Source organism: Sinocyclocheilus grahami, unplaced genomic scaffold (assembly GCF_001515645.1).
Source record: "Sinocyclocheilus grahami isolate Dianchi unplaced genomic scaffold, SAMN03320097.WGS_v1.1 scaffold1.1, whole genome shotgun sequence".
Taxonomy (NCBI): domain Eukaryota; kingdom Metazoa; phylum Chordata; class Actinopteri; order Cypriniformes; family Cyprinidae; genus Sinocyclocheilus; species Sinocyclocheilus grahami.
Window position 1 is genome coordinate 4,549,250 of NW_015505180.1, and position 13,166 is coordinate 4,562,415.

At 36.8% G+C, this 13,166-nt stretch overlaps 1 protein-coding gene across 3 annotated transcripts in view; it reads right to left on the minus strand.

Annotated features, from left to right (window-relative positions):
• LOC107588758 (ankyrin repeat and sterile alpha motif domain-containing protein 1B-like) overlaps positions 1-4,919 on the minus strand; it is a 22,684-nt gene extending 17,765 nt beyond the window's left edge. Inside the window, exons 1-4 of one of the 3 annotated variants that reach the window (XM_016277021.1) lie at positions 4,679-4,919; positions 3,918-4,103; positions 3,231-3,251; positions 1,864-1,989 (exon numbers count right to left, since the gene is read on the minus strand). In XM_016277021.1, coding sequence (XP_016132507.1) covers positions 1,864-1,989; positions 3,231-3,251; positions 3,918-4,010 — 240 coding nt within the window. In that variant the 5' untranslated portion in view covers positions 4,011-4,103; positions 4,679-4,919. The remainder of the gene's footprint in view (positions 1-1,863; positions 1,990-3,230; positions 3,252-3,917; positions 4,104-4,678) is intronic. The other 2 variants (XM_016277159.1, XM_016277085.1) reach the window with 2 other exon arrangements.
• Positions 4,920-13,166: the final 8,247 nt, after the last annotated feature.

A 13,166-nucleotide genomic window follows, 5' to 3' on the forward strand; every position in this document is an offset into this window, starting at 1 on the left:
CACAAGTGCATATCCTTTTGAGATATCAATTATAATCAATTTTAATAAAACACAAGATTACATTATATAACTCTAACAGTAGGCTATTTAATATCTGTTGTTCTCTGGTTGTCAGTCAAAATGACAGTTCTTGCAACATAGTCCTATATATACCAAAGCTAATTTATTATAATTTATTATTCTTTCCTTTCTTTCTTAGTGTTTAAAATATTTATTTTGAAACAAATTAATTAATTTCTTAATTAAACAAACAGACTTACTGGGTGAGCAGGGTAGGCTATGACAGCTGTCATATCATACCCTGCCATGCCCAGCTGATGCAAAGAGATGAAATGTAGTTGCAATAAATGTGTTAAGAATCCATACAACTGCAGCAGCTGAGGACTATTATTCTGCTGTGTGATACTGCGGAAGAACTGATGACGGCACGGTTTGATCTTCGGTTGACAAATCAGCAAGAAAGGGGCGTTTAATTCCCGCCCACATGCAGAAATCGAATATTCAAGCTGTTTATTAATTTTTCCACCCATGAATGAAAAACGAAAATTTAAGCTGTTTTTTGGAAAAAAACGAAAAAGGAGCCGTTTTCTCATTTTTCTACTTTCAATATTAAATTAAAAAAACGAATGATCGAATGATACACGGATTAAGCGCGAAGGACGAGATTGTTTGGAAAGAGTGTAGTTAGTGCCGTGATCTGGTGAAGTGTTACACTGCACTGCTGGGTATCGGACAAGGACAACCTTGAGAGCCAGCGGGCTGTTTCTCACATGAAAGCAATCTGGCATCTACAGTCAGGTCACATGACAGTGTTTTGTAAAGCACACTGAGTGTAAAACCCAATCATCTTACGACTAGATGAGCCTGAAATGTTTATTGCCAAGACAAGCCGATGCTACGGTCACATTTTCAATCACAAAATAACATGCATATTATTTCTAAATCCACTCTAGACCATTAATCACACACATCTGTAGTTTAATTTAAGCGCACACTTTCTCTGTATCTCTGATTCTTCATTCTTATTACATTTTCTTTTTTTTAATTTTATATTTATATATTTTTTTCATTTTAATACTTTATTTTTATTTTATTGAAATACTTTATATTTTAATATTTTATTTGTACTACATTTCATTTTCTTGTATTATTCTATATATTAATCTAACTATATTTTATTTATTTTATCATTTTATTTGCCAGATAGAAAGATTTCCAAGTAATATAACATCAATAGTTAAAAAGAGTACGTTTTTGTGTTCATGTTTGTCAGGGAAGTGTCTCATTACTGACTTAAAGCACCATGAGAGTCAGGAACATCATCGTTTAAGTGTAATATCAATTGATTTTGCAACATATTTTACTTCTAGTGGGATAAGCACTGATCCACAGACCTGTCCATTCCTTCACAGCTCTACACTGGGAATACACTCTTGACCTTTGGCCTCTGTGGGTCAGTCACACTTACACGAATGGACTCTGTTCATAAACTCCATCAGTGCTTTTGGCACAGGAGAATAAGCCAATCAAATTTACATGGCTGTTGCTAGGAAACAGAGTGGGTTTATGTAAGCTAATACTAGAGATGCTCGGGCCCAGAGTGAGAGCTGAAAAAAGCTGTATTGATTGAAGGTTAAAACACCATTTATTCACCACTAAATAACTAAAGGACTCACAGATAGCTTTCACGTTCGCTTTTCTCTTTCGCTATCTGATGGCTTACAGGAGCTCGCCAAGGCCAAATCCGCATCTAAATTCTTTGTACGCTCACATTTAAAGTGTTTTTCAGTTCCTTTAGGTGTTGTTTTTGTAAGGAAACCTGAGAAACATTTATCATTGTTCACTTCTAACACCCACACTTACATATGCTTCATAGTCACATGACTGGAATATAAGCTTCTCAGGATGGTGCTGCCAGTACTGCACCGGCGTAGATGACGTCGCCTCGTTCGGAGGCCGTAACGTGATTGGCTCGCACCATTCCCCTTGCTGAAAAGGAGGGTAGTGGAAAAACAAACATTAGTAATCAAATCAAGGTCCACAGTTTAGGTTACAATCACAAAAGCTGATGGTATTATTGATTTTTTTTTATACTTTATCGCTTTAAAGGGGTCATATGATACGATTTAAATTTTTTCTTTCTCTTTGAAGTGTTACAAGCTCTTGGTGCATAAACAAGATCTGTAAAGTTGCAAAGACTAAAGTCTCAAATACAAAGAAATGTTCTTTATAAAATTTAAGAGTCAAACACGCCTACCTAAAACGGCTCGTTCTAACACGCCCCCACATGTCTACGTCACGATGTGGGAAGATTTGCATAACACCGCCCAAATGTTCACGCAAAGAGAGACAGCGTAACTTTTATTCTCGCTGTAGTATTGTTGTTGCCGCCGCCGCCGCCGCCATGTCGTGAAGACGCTGTGTGTTTCGTTGTGAAAGCGAAATTACTTTGTTTGGCCTTCCAAAAGAGGACACGACTAGAAATCAGTGGTTAAGTTGTATTTACAACACTGTTCCAGAACAGTTCAACCCAAATATTCAGAAGTGTCCAGCGCATTTTATGGAGGACTGTTTCCTGATCCTGGTAGAGTAGACTACAATGCCAGCTGTTCTGACTCTCAGTCTGTAAGTATGTTTTTTATATTTAAAGAATTTGCCACTGACGATTCAAACGCGAGTTTTGAGCAGTGTAGAGTAGCACTTGTTGTTTGTCATTTCTCCGATCACAAATGCAGACATGGTTTTATGTTTACGCGGTAAAAAAAACGGTATATGTCATTATAATCCGTAATTATGTCCCCACTGGATGCAACAAATGCCTCGTTTATAATGGGTTTTCATGTTTTTGAATCGTCGCTCCGGCCGGGACATGGCATCACAGTATAGTAAGGGGCGTAACTTTTCCGTCACACGCTTGAGGTATTCGGCCAATCACAATGCACTGGATAGCTGGCCAATCAGAGAACACCTCGCTTTTCAGACCGATGAGCTTTGTAAAAAACGAGGAAGGCGGCCCATAGAAAAGAAACAATAATGTACAATATGTGGAAAATAATGTGTTTTTTGAACCTTAAACCGCATAAACATTTCATTACACCAAATAATGTTCTTTTTAGCAACATCATATGACCCCTTTAACACAACACCATTTTGAACTAAACACAGAAAATATTTTGGCCATTAATTTACATGACAAAGACGGTTTGGAGGCCTGAAAATGCAAACTATACCGTTATCGTCTCTGCTGTCGTCTGTATGCATTAATGCAAAGAAAAAACATTTTCATTTTTAGTATGTTGTCGTGTCAATGTACCTATAGTTTTCTAGATTTTTTTTTTCATAGTTTTCTGATTTTTTGAAATTGAAAATAAAACAGATTTTTGGAGTACACTTTACAAGAAAATACTATTCCAGTTTTTCTACTTCAAATTTTGACTTTTAAATTAATGTTTCTTGCTGTTTCTTAGAAATTGCTAGTAAATTTCACAAAAAATTCAAAGAGAAAATCCTTTCTACAATTTAAGCAGTTCTGTTCAGCTTTTTGTATTCGGTCTAAAGCCCTTTTCTCACTCTTTCACTCTTTTTCTTTGTCTCTCTCTCCCTCTGTAATGATACATGGAGACACAGGGCAGGAAAAACTGATAAAGGGTAAAAGAAGAAGAGGACGTAAGGTAATTTTGCAACCTTTTGTCATTACGTTTTGTGTGATAACTCATTCTATTCACAATCACTGCAAACACACCGGCACACGCATCAATGATAAGCTCACAATGAGAGATCATAGCCACAACACATTCACAATCGCATTTAACACACCACAATGCTGATTTATTATGATATTATCAGGACATAAATGTGCACGAAGCACAATTGGTCACACCAAAACTGGAGGACTTGACGCAAGTGCACTAACTCACCATACTGACTTGTGCCATCTGTCTCTCTAGTTTGGAGCGCGGCACATCCTCGAAGTAGTTGTCGTTGCGTCTGCGTCTGGCGTCGGCCTGCATGATGAGGTGCTGGACGTCCAGGGAGCCGGCGTTGGGATAGGCCTGACTCAGAGAAGGGGACAGCTGAGGTGGAGTGTGGTTCCCGGTGGGCTCCTGCGGGAGGGCGATGAAGAAAAGGTTTTGGGTGGTTAGTAGAGCAATTGCCTTTGAGATGAATGGGAATGCTAACGGATAGCTTTCTCTAGGGATTTTCTTATTGGAGTTCTAGTTGTGTGCCTATTTTTGCTTTGTGTTTGAATTAATTTTTAGTCATACGGCCCACCGTTTCTATATCAGACAGTCCTCGTCCTTTGATTAAGAAGGAATACAATCTGTGGCCCAAAGGAACTCTGATTTCTGTTGCTCTGGACTGGCTTTGGTATCGATTTGACTCCTGGAAAAGAGTTTGAGAGCAGCTGTCTGATCCAGCCTGGAAGATCAAGTTAAATCCCTGGAGCGGCTCAGGGCATAAGAATGCCATCGCTCTCAAGATAAGACTAAACTGCACAGAAAATGACATTTTCTGTTTTCTTAAAAACATTTCTCTGTCTAAACATAAAATACTGCATACAGCATAATGAGTGACATTTAGGATGAACATTACATTTATCATTGCTAGGTGACTGACAACATAACAGACATAATGTGAGGGGAGTTTTTGTTGGAGAAAGAGGAAGATTTGGACTCACCCTTAGAGAGATGGCCCGTGGTGGTTTCTGTGGAGGGTCTTCGTGCAGTCGATCTCCAAGTGACGCTAGTATTCTTTTCCTGTGGCCGATCAAATTAATCTTAAGAACCTGAATGAGAGAAAGAGACGGGAAAAGTGAGTGCTGTGCATTTATTCCTGTGAGTTTAGTCCTCTGAAATTTGGGGCAAATTCACTAAACAGTTTTGTCACTTTTGTGCAGAGTATTGCAGCGCGACAAACTCATTCTTATCACCACCTTCAAGTTTCAAGCAAACACGAAATCAAAATTAACTTGCTTGTTAATGAAACTTCTTGGTTTTATCTGTGGATGGTATTCTAAATTAAAATAAAATAAAACATTTTGTCATAAACTTTAATAAAATGTCATTTGTTCCAGCACGTAATAATAATAATAATAATAATAATAATAGAAGTTAAATAAAATGCAATGGATGAATGAATGTTTTCATGAACTTCAATAAGTCCATACATGTTTTAATAAAATGTAACTTGCTCCAGCACATACTGGATCATGCTAACTCACGTTTGGTGTGCAATGAATTTGTGAACTGCTAACTTATATATAGTAACCATGTTCTAAAATTCTCTGAAATAGAATTCACTGTGCCATATTTCAATCCAATAATTAAATTTTATTCAGTGTAAACATGCCTTCTTTCCATACTTCCTTCAGTGAATCGGGCACTAAAACCACACAGACAGCGTTTTATATTCACTTTTTATATTCAAGTTTTTGTCCTCAGGAGCTTTTGTTTTACTGTCTGAAGTGCATTAGGAGTGTAATAATAGTAAAGGATGGTCACTAAAGAATCCCGGTCAATCTGATGAAACTTAAAGAACACACACACAGAAAGAGACCACAAACACACAAAGATCAATAATGTCTCTAAGACTCCTACTTTTTCAGTCTGCCCCATTTTCTCTCTCTCTCTCTCTCTCTCACACACACCCACACACCACACACACACCACACACACACCACACACACACCACACACACCACACACACACACATAAATACCGCAACCTCGATGAACAGGGAATTACTCCACCCAGTTAATGAACAGTGTTCTGTCACTCAGTTGAGCCATTACTGTAAACCAGGTTGCACAGAGGCATCAAATGCATGTTAAAAAGCTGCTTTAGTCACAACACACATGGTAGCTTTTCATTGGCCGCCTCATTTCTGTCCCTATAGCAACAATTTTCTCTAGCTTCATATAAAATGATCACCACTATTTTATCCTAGAAAATCAAATCAATGGGAGGATATTTCCTTTCAGCACTAATCATGGTTTTCGATTACGACATAGTGTCCGGAACTGACAATTCAATGCTGAGATTATGACCTGCAGATAAAGGAGCAGAGCTTCCATGATTGTCCATGTTCATGACTCTTCCATGACCTTCCCAGTTTATGACTACTGGATAAGGATTTTTGACAATAATTGTGACACTAGTTTTCCCATTTATTTGCAAAATGAATCGACTGGTTTGAGTGTTTTTGAATGATTAATTGGTGGAAAAAACACCCAAAAATGCACACAAAAAAGAAGCTTTTGAAATGTAGATATCCTTCGAGCAAGTCTTACTTTTTACAAGAAATGTATTTAGCCAACTGAATATTTCAGAGCAGATGGGATAGAAAAATATGCATTGAATTATTTACTTTAATTATTATATATTATAATAACATGTAATTTATTAAAATTTTCATGTTAACGTGTGTGAAAGAATATTACCAATATTTAGATTTTAGTTTAATACAGTTGCCCACTGCGAACACCTTCACTTCCCTCAGTACCAAATCCATTCCAAGAAAGGAAAAACAAATGTCTGCAGGCTAAACAATTGTTCATACTGGCTAAAATACCTCCATCTTCATGGGCAGCACTACTTACAGGAGCCACACATTTTAACGCTTTGGGTTAATGATCCCCTGTGCTTGTCTTTAAAGCCTCTCATGTCTAAAATCAATTTGTGTAAGGAGGTTTAGGATTGTGTGCACCAGAAACTCATTAACCCTGTTTAAACCCTCTGGAGATGCCACAAACAATCCAATCTGAAGCAGCCAGCAGCCGCTCTCCCTCAGGCCCACGTTGGCCAGATTACAGGTGGTTAGGGCAACAGAGACTGGAACTGGACGGAAACCCCTTCAGGACTACAGCAGGATGTGTGCTTGCTGAAATTAGACAGTCTGTTTGAGATAATTTGCCAGTTTGGGAGTTTAAACCACATAAAACGTGATTTCAATGTGCCTGGAGGTTTCACATGAGAAATAAAGTACACAAACACACAAGGACACAGCTATGCTTGTCTGAAGTAGTCAGACTTGTGTTTTTGACTATTGACAAAGTCTGGTCCACTTCGTAGGTTATTCTGGCCAAGAATTATTCCTGCTCAGTTCTTGGTAGGGTTGACTGATACAGACATCTAAAAGTTCTAAAATTGTTAAAAAATAGATATATATTTCTCAGTCTTTTCAACCCCATTTAATACACATTCATTTGTATTTAGTCTGAAATGCATAAAACTAAAATTTAATAATGTAGTCTGTACCATATTGATTATATGTGAATATGTGATTTTTTTTTAATCGTACTGGCAGTTACTATATATTTAATTGTAAATGCTCATTTTCCATATATTTACATTACCTTTGCCATCATCAAAGTTAACACTAATAATTTAATAATACTGTTAAATGTAATCTTTAGCAAATCTCAAAATTAATATCTATTTTTCATATGGTATATTATAATGTGATGCATACATTTACTTGTAGCATTTAAATTTAGTATTTATGTATTTTTTTAAAAATTGTAGTGAATTTTAATAACAGCCATAACATGCAAATAATTATTTATTTTTTTATTATTTAAATAACGACGTAGTAGTGTCAACAGACCTTTGATTGCATAAACCTTGCGAGCATTTTGACTAGAAAACCTAGCTCTTCATTGGATGCAATAATTAGCAGCTCTTGTAAAGACTAAGTAAAGCCAGCAGTAAAGCCAGCCAATCAGATTGAGGCTTGCAAACTTAATAATGCTTGTGCCATTCTTGCAGCCATGCATCAATAGTTCTTTAAATCTGAATACAGACATGTAGAAGTTAATATAAGCTATTTATATTCCAGCTTGCATGCCATTGCAGTATGAATCGGACAAACAAAAGGAGAGAAAACAGGAGGAAATTAACAAAGAGAGGATGCTGAGTGTGTAAGGTTCAGTACTGCCTTACTGCATGACGGTAAAAAGCAGAGGAGATTGAATTTCATTTAAATGCAAATGTGCAGAACAGGCTGCAGTCGAGATGCAATGTGCCATGGAGAAATACTGTACAGACTGGACGACAGCGCAAACGGCTCTAAAATTGTAGTGAATTTTAATAACAGCCATAACATGCAAATAATTATTTATTTTTTAATTATTTAAATAACGACGTAGTAGTGTCAACAGACCTTTGATTGCATAAACCTTGCGAGCATTTTGACTAGAAAACCTAGCTCTTCATTGGATGCAATAATTAGCAGCTCTTGTAAAGACTAAGTAAAGCCAGCAGTAAAGCCAGCCAATCAGATTGAGGCTTGCAAACTTAATAATGCTTGTGCCATTCTTGCAGCCATGCATCAATAGTTCTTTAAATCTGAATACAGACATGTAGAAGTTAATATAAGCTATTTATATTCCAGCTTGCATGCCATTGCAGTATGAATCGGACAAACAAAAGGAGAGAAAACAGGAGGAAATTAACAAAGAGAGGATGCTGAGTGTGTAAGGTTCAGTACTGCCTTACTGCATGACGGTAAAAAGCAGAGGAGATTGAATTTCATTTAAATGCAAATGTGCAGAACAGGCTGCAGTCGAGATGCAATGTGCCATGGAGAAATACTGTACAGACTGGACGACAGCGCAAACGGCTCAATCACACAAGCGGAGCTTGTATGATATGTATAAGACTCACATTACACATGCAGCAGGGGTGATAAAGAGAAGCAGCCATGTGTTTTAATCACTGTGACTGCTCGCGAACATAACCGCACCACCGGGTACAGTATGCTGACTGCGGTGTAAGCTACTGAGAGAAAGCACCAGAGCTGCATCCTAATTCACATTCTAACTGTACTGAATATGAGATTAGGATTCATAGTGCACTAAATATAGTATGGCAAAGGTGTCTGGATGGTTTTTCTGGTAGATTTTCAGGCATTTGTGAATTGCTTGAGCTAATACTGACTAAAAGCTAATTGAAAAGCACTTTGTAATGGTTCTCTTTCGACTTTTCCAGTAACAGTTCTTTTTCTGTAACAGTAACAGTGTATGAACCTAAAAATAATGATGCCACTCCTGCATAAAACCCGAGCAAAATTAATCTGTTCTAACTGCTCATCAAAGCACTCCTGCACAAACGGTTGCACTCAATTCAATTGTTTAAACAAATTTGTTAACTTCATATTTCATGTTTGAGGCCCAGTGATTACAAAGGTAATGCTTTTAGCTAGATGCTAATGCTACATACAAATGAAAACAGTACAGAAAAAAGAGGTCTGCGGCATAAATGTGGTAACAAACTATTAAATTAAAAAAATAAATAAATTTAAATAAAGCTTAAATAAAATAAAATATAAATATTAGATAAACTTAAACTAAAATACTTTTAAGTTGAACTACTAAATTTACAAAAAATTAGTCAAATGAAATTATAAAGAAGTTATTTCAGAATAATAATAAATACTATAATAGTATACATTTTTGTTGTAGTAAATAGTAAATAGTTATTTCTTGTTGCTCCTTTCAGTCTATGATTTGCCTACGAATAAAATACTAGGAATAAAAACAGTGATTCTACTGTGAAAGACAGACTAAAGGGCAAAGAATGGAAGCTGTTAGTGTGTAAACTCTGATTAAGAAACACCCAACTGCTTTACAGGACAATAAAGTGCAACTGCAGTTATCCAACAGCATGCTGCCGACCTTTCAAATCCAAAATCTTGATTTGCAACAAATTAATGCAGTCAAATTAGTGTGTTTATCTGCCAGCCAGTTAGGCCTATTTGACACCTAATCAGGCAGATCCTCATTGTGCATTCATTGGACAAAGAAAATCAGGGAGTGTGTGAAAGATTTGGGCGCTCTGTAAAAAGAGAACAGCACAAACCAGAGAGACCATTGACATTTTTACACAATAATTGAAGTGCTGTTAAAAACATTCAGCCGTTTCATGCATAATGGAGTCTTGTGAAGTCTCTTCTTTTCGGTGGGTGTAATTGCTGCAGTGTTGGATGTTAAATGACAGTTAATCCCATTAGATTAGAGAAAGTGAGCAGGAAGCAGGTCTGAAGAGGGATTAACCTCAGCGGTCCAGCGGCAGGAGTGTAATCTCCACACCTGACGTGCACAAACTCCTGTATGAGTCTGAAACATTGTTGACATGGAGGGCTGATACACACACACACACACACACACACACACACACACACACACACACACACGCATACTTTTTTCTATACCAGTTTAATATGCAGAGACAACTAAATATTCAGCGGCTGATTCTCCCAAAACATTTCACACTTCTCCAGATAGATTGGCACAGCAACTTTGGCTCAACTAATGGCTTGAGTTTGGGGGCGGGACTAACCGTTTATTGACCAATGGAAGATGGGGGGAGTGTTTTGGGAAACCTTCTTGACACAATGATTATTTTTAAAGCTTCAATTGGTGATGCTAGTGGCACAAAAATTAAATGCTTCACCTTTAACATTTGTTTCTAGTCTTGTTGTCCATGATGCATTAGTGTTATTTTAGTATTTTTTTATATACTATTATAGTCTTTATGGTAACAATGTATTTTAAGGACCAATTCTCACTATTAACTAGCTGCTTATTAGCATGCATATTACTAGCATACTGGCTGTTTATTAGCACTTATAAAGCACATATTAATGCCTTATTCTACATGACTATATTTTTAGATCCCTTAATCCTACCTCATGCCTAAATTTAACAACTACCTTACTAACTATTAATGACCATCAAATTAGGAGTTTATCGAGGGAAAACTCTTAATTAATGTGAGTACATGTTCCCCATTCTAAAGTGTTACCGTCTTTATTAATATTTAGAATTTTTATTTTTAGATATGTCAGTTACCTTTTAAATTTTAGTTTTGGTTGTAGTAATTTATACATTTTGTCCATTTTATATTTCTATTTAGCTTTATTTTATTTTTATTTCCGTTTTAATAATTTTAGTACTTTGATTTCAGTTAGTTACCAAGGCAACATTTCGTATTACGTTAAGTTTTATTTCAAATAACGAAAACTGATTTTTTTAATAGTTTTAGTTAACAATAACAACACTGACGTGAAATAGCTTCTTTTTTTTTTTTTGTACACTGCAACTAAGCCAAAGTGAAAGTGACCAACCAAATGAATTTTTTTTAAAAAGGCCTAATTTGTTTGCTGATCTAAACTAGTTCTCCCAGTCTGGTCACGCTGGTCTGAAAACAAGTTTTATTTCAAATAACGAAAACTGATTTTTTTAATAGTTTTAGTTAACAATAACAACACTGACGTGAAATAGCTTCTTTTTTTTTTTTTGTACACTGCAACTAAGCCAAAGTGAAAGTGACCAACCAAATGAATTTTTTTTAAAAAGGCCTAATTTGTTTGCTGATCTAAACTAGTTCTCCCAGTCTGGTCACGCTGGTCTGAAAGCTGGTTTTACAGAGGTTTTGGACACCTTTCCATAAATCAGGCCAAAAGACAAGCTGGCCACCCAGATAAACCCACTAAACACCAACTTGGCCAGACTGAGAGACCATCTTAACACAACTAAAGCCAACTTAAACTAGCTAAGACCTACGAATAAGCCTATTAAACTGGCCTTTTTCAAGCAGGAAAACGATAATGAATAATAAAATGTGACTACCAAAAGCCTTTCTAAAATATTGCAAACTGTTAAAGCAATTTAATGCTGACTAACATGAAAGTAAATGCAATAATAACAAACAATGCCTAATTTTCTAAAAGCATTCAAATTGGGATTGTTGAAATGCTCTCAAGGATGAACTTGCTCCCAGTCAATAGTGGTTGTCGATTTTTTTTTCTTCGTTCTCGCCTGTAACGTGCACTTTTCACAATCCACGATTCAATCAAGTCCCGCCTTAAATTGTTTTCGCCTTTTGACCATCCCGATTCACTCAGAAATACGTCATAAGAGTAATATGGACTGCGAATGCCTTTTGAAGACAGTAAAACGAAAGGTTAAAACTCCATACGTAAAATGTCTCTATAAAGATCAAGCTCTTCTTTAAAGGTCAGGTCAGGCCAGAGCAATACTTCTCAGCCGCATAACTCTCTATGATCTCATGCTTGAGGCACCAGCAGACATACGTAATAGAGCTCAGAATGAGCTGTGGTATGGATGAGCAGTTCCTCCTAATTGAGGGAGCTGAGGCGCAGAGGCCTCTCTGATGGGGAGGATGTGAATACAGTACTGTTTGTGCTTACAGCAGCATTCGTGCATTGGATTTTAATGATCATGGAAACACAAAGTCCCTCTTTTATTCACCCGCTCACTCCATTTTCCCCTCTTTTTACCTCCATCCCACAATCCAATGCTCCTTGTCCCAAAAACCATCTAGCCACTAACCAAGATCACCAACTGACAAGTTGATAATTTTATTTTTGCCTTTGCTTGTTTTAGTTTTAATAGTTTTAGCCTGGCTGCTTTAAAGGGGTCATATGATATTACTAAAAAGAACATTATTTTGTGTATTTGGTGTAATGAAATGTGTTTATGTGGTTTAAGGTTCAAAAAACTATTATAGTATGGCAAAGGTGAACTATTAAAATTATTTTCCACATACTGTACATTATTGTTTCTCCTCTATGCCCTGCCTTTCTGAAACGCGCCGATTTTTACAAAGCTCATCGTTCTGAAAAAGCAAGGTGTGCTCTGATTGGCCAGCTATCCAGTGCGTTATGATTGACCGAATACCTCAAGCGTGTGACGGAAACATTATGCCCCTTACCATATTGTGATGCCGTGTCCCGGAGCGACGAGACAAAAACATTAAAACCCATTATAAACGAGGCATTTGTTGCATCCAGTGGGGACATAATTACGGATTATAATGACTTATACTGTCTTTTTACGTGTTGCATCGCGCTGTGTAAACATAAAACCATGTCTGCATTTGTGATCGGAGAAACGACAAACAACAAGTTCTACTCTACACTGCTCAAAACTCGCGTTTGAATCATCAGTGGCAAATTCTTTAAATATGAAAACGTACTTACAGACTGTGAGTCAGAACAGCCGGCACTGTAGTCTACTCTTCTAGGATCAGGAAACAGTCCTCCATAAAATGCGTTGCACACATCTAAATATATTTGGGTTGAACTGTTCTGGAACAGTGTTGTAAATACAACTTAACCACTGATTTCTAGTCGTGTTCTCTTTT